Source organism: Nematolebias whitei, chromosome 12, assembly GCF_014905685.2.
Source record: "Nematolebias whitei isolate Nwh7 chromosome 12, NemWhi1, whole genome shotgun sequence".
Classification (NCBI taxonomy): Eukaryota; Metazoa; Chordata; class Actinopteri; order Cyprinodontiformes; family Rivulidae; genus Nematolebias; species Nematolebias whitei.
The window spans coordinates 40069745-40073851 of record NC_056509.1 but is presented as its reverse complement, the minus strand read 5'-3'; the positions used below and the strand labels follow the sequence as shown (position 1 = coordinate 40073851).

General features: G+C 44.3%; 1 protein-coding gene across 1 annotated transcript in view; it reads right to left on the bottom strand.

Moving 5' to 3' along the window:
• extl3 (exostosin-like glycosyltransferase 3) overlaps positions 1 to 3647 on the bottom strand; it is an 8721-nt gene extending 5074 nt beyond the window's left edge. The window contains exons 1-2 of the mRNA XM_037685910.1: positions 1515 to 3647; positions 1166 to 1293 (exon numbers count right to left, since the gene is read on the bottom strand). Coding sequence (XP_037541838.1) covers positions 1166 to 1293; positions 1515 to 3647 — 2261 coding nt within the window. The remainder of the gene's footprint in view (positions 1 to 1165; positions 1294 to 1514) is intronic.
• Between the last annotated feature and the right edge of the window lie 460 nt (positions 3648 to 4107).

Genomic DNA, 4107 nt, shown 5'->3' with positions numbered 1-4107 from the left:
CTTTTTTTGTTGTTATATACCTGGATGACTGAGAAAACAAACTTTGTATTACTGTTTAATCACTTCTGACAAAAGTTTGATGTAAACGAGCATCTGATTTTCATTCCAATAAGTTTGTCTTGTAAATGAAGTATTGGTCTTTGTTCGTTAAAACAAAATCCCTTTGAAAATCGGTTCTGGCATGAAGCAGTTTTTAGTTAACAGTTAAATCACAGATGAGAAATAAAAAAACCAATAAATGGACTGTACTTATATATCACCTTTCTATCTGATCAAGATACTCAAAGTGCTTTACAACACAATCTGTGCCCTCATTTACCCATTCATACTCTACTAGATCTCTACAAAGCTAATTGAACAAATCATTCTAAAGAGAGCTTTATCACATTCATACACTGATGGGACACACATCGGAGGCTATGAGGGGTTCAGTGTCTTGCCCAGGGAAACTTCGGCATGTGATTGCTGGTGGATTCGAACCCCCAACTCTCGCATTGGAGGATGACTGCTCTAACCACTCAGCCACAGCTGCCCTAATAATAAAATAAATAAACATTTTTCATCAGGATTATACCTAGGCCTGTAACAATAAATTTTGCTGGGCGATTGTCTCAGAAATTATTGTGATAAATGATAATATTGTTTGAAATTTGACAATAATTAGGAATAGTCAAATTGAAGAAGAAATGTTGGTTAATTTTTGTGTGTAGTACCTTTTATTGGCCACTCGATGGCAGTATAAGACTGTTTGAACCAAAGGATGGATAGTGAGGGAGCAAGCAATGTGTCTCCAAGAAAAATGGGAGGGAGGCCCCTTGACGCAACATGGGCTGTCTCTCATTACTATTTTTCTGTTCTCAAAATGACAAAAGCTCAGTGTGGTTTGAGTTCTTTAGCATAGCATTTGTCACGCAAAGCTTTTAATAAAAAAAACAAACAAACAAGCAGTAAACAAGTTCTCAGCTTCTTTTTGCAGAGAAAAACAATTTTTACACAAAGGCACGGGTTTCAACCGTGAATTTTGGAGCTTTGACAAGACAATAAATATAAGATAAAGCCAATAAATGAAAATTAGGTAGATGATTTTAATTTATCATGCAATTAATTGGTTTACTGTTTATAGAGACAGGCCTAATTATACCTCATATCTCTGAGGTTCACTGACCTGAACCCAAACATGATTTCATCATGGCGGAGATGAGCATCGTCGTCGATTGAGAGGATGGCCTCAGTTTCCACAACGTCCCAGGGAAGGAAGCGGTTGTTGAGGCTGTTCTTTTCTGTGCGGACGATCTGCAACAAGAAGCATAACAGAGCTCAGCAAAACAAAAGAGAGCACTGGCAAAGTTCTACATGTTTCTGTTCACACAATTTTTATATCACATCTAACAAAAAGTGACAAAAATTAAATTAGTAAATATAACACGCCTATTGTTGCATCTTTCCTTGAAGTTTCTGTTAGCAAAAAATGATCGAATTTATTTAAAAACACTAATTAACAGCACCGTACTCACAACAATAGGTAGGCCGATGTCAGGCCACAGCAGGTCATCTGAAGGAGGCTTTGGCGAATTCCACACCACCACCACCTTGTTCAGGTACGGCAGCCCATTCAGTCTCTCCAGAGAGTTCATCAGCACCTCCTCTCTCTCATAAGTTAGCATCACCACAGTGAACTGCTCCCGGGGCACATTCCCACCCAGAGCAGCCTGAAATTCCTTCCCAGAGCCTCCTGAGCCTCCACCAATTGGTCTGAAGCCAGTACCGGAGCCAAGGAATTTGGCTTCAGAGGGCAGCACAGGGTCCAGAGGTGTGTGAGGAAACAGATGGAAAGGCCCCGGGGCTTGGTTCCATGATCTATACGTGTCTGCAGCAGTGTATGTAAAGTTGCGAAGAAAGCGAGGAGAGGCGTAGGGAGGCTCTGTCTCAACAGGACCCAGATCCAGATCTCCGTTGTCGGCCAGATTGGCATCAGTTCCAGCCAGTTTCCCAGCTTTATGAGGAATCTCAATGGCGGGTTCATCCTTGATTGGTGCTGCCGGCACTTGGATGCTGGTTCTGATACTTGCCAAGATGGTATTGAGAACATCTTCTGAGGTTGAAAAGTAGGTCTCCCACAAAAAGCGGCCTTGCCGCCTCATAGCTAGCATGTCATTGTCTGATAGGCTGCGCAACAGGAAGTGAAGTTCTGTGACACGGGGTTTTGGGACTATAATGGCAGCTTCAGTCCAGCGGATAAATTGGTGGTAAGGTAATTTAGAGTGGTCTCCTAACACAACAGGGATGGCCCCCACTTCTAAGGCCTCAAATAGCCTCATAGCAGAACCAGCTGAGGCCACCATTAGTCCATCTCCTGGAGCGATCACCAGGGCAAATGTAGAAGCCTTGAGCACCTCCAGCCTGTCCTCCCTTTCCCCACAAAGAGCCCATTCTGTTGGCAAACTTGGCTTTGGGTTCTTGCAGGTAAACTCTACCAACACCTGATCGAGGTGGCTGTCCTGGACAGCTTTTAAAGTGCCAATTATTCGATCATCATAGTCAGCTGGTGGATCACCCTCAAGTTCTTCCTCAAATGACTGAGGAGGACCCTCCTGTAAGCTGCTCTTCAGAGACTCGACCTTCTCACCCTGAAAAGTGAAAAGGTACTTCCTCTTTACTGGAACTTGAGGTGGTACTTCCAAAAAGTTGGGTTCCGAAAGAGCATGAACCAGTGGGGATAAAACCAAGTCGAAGCCCTCACGATACTGCTGCTCCAGGAATGTGGATTGAGCGACTGCTGCTCGTGCCGTGCTCACATTATAAAGAAAGTTCTGTGTCATAGACTTTCTAGAGAGATGCACTAATACATGATTGTGTCCATCAGATCTCCAGTAAGGAAGAGCTTTCAGTTGTTTCTCCAGTTCCAAGGGGGATGGTAGAGGGGAGGTTTCCTGTATCTCTCCCACCAGTACCAAATATAAACAGGCAATGCTGGGGTTATCAGTTACATAAATGTTGCTCTTAACAGATGCTGCAAAAGCCTGCTTCACAAGTGGGTCCAGATAGTCCCCCCATGTATAAGAACCCACGTCATACACATACACAGGAAATCCAGATGTCAGAGGACAGCGCGCATAGTCAAAACAAGAGTGTAAGCGACAGGAACGTACAGACTTGGGTGGTGGTAGTCCCAGGTCCTCCTTGTCTGGCAGCAACCTGACAGGCAACGACAGTTTGGGCTGGTTCTGAGCCATCAGTTCCTTATAAGAATGCTCAGTCTGACTGATGACATTCTTTAGCTGCAGTAGATCCTGTTTGGCGCTGTCGATGCTTCGCTTGCAAGCCTCGATCCGGAGGTTAAGTCTGGTGATCTCGCCGTTGAGCTCCTGCCTCTTGGCTTCAAGCTGCAGTAACTCCTCGCTGACTGACTCACGGATGCGACACAAGTCCTGCACATGTTTTGCCTCGCACAGTTCACCCCCTGGCCGGCGCCCAAATATGGGCTTATCGGGACCACCAGCTTCATCGATAGTAGTGAGGTAGTAGTGAGCAATTAGTGGAAAGAAGACCAAGATGAAGAAGAGCATAAAACTGAGCCATGTGAGACGCACCCGGCGCAACACCCATGGCTGGCCTCCAACACCTACTCCACTAATGTTGCGTTGCATTGTTGACCCTTTTAAACTGGTCCTTCTTTAATCAAGGAACCATTGCTATAGAGAGCAGCAGCAGCCATTCTTGACCTTGTCCACAAGGTAGTGGGATGGATCCTAAATTATTACATCTGGGGTAAACTCTTTTTTACTGTAAAAGTCACCTGATGTGTATCTCGTCCGAGTCCTGTATGGATACTAGGTAGAGGCTGAGCCTCACCTGTACTCTAGTATGTACTCTGTGTCATATTCCACACAAGTTGATGCCATTTCTTTAATGAAGCATAGTTATTTTTTAAAATTGGTGTAAGGAACCAGTCCTGCATATGTACAGGGACGGTCCCTCTGTGAGTGATACAGAGTTGGCATGACTGATCATGGATCTAGGAGATTGTGGGGAACTGCTGCCATCACAGATATGACATTTTTGGATTCCTCAATAGAAAATCATGAACATATTGAATCTTCCAAATCT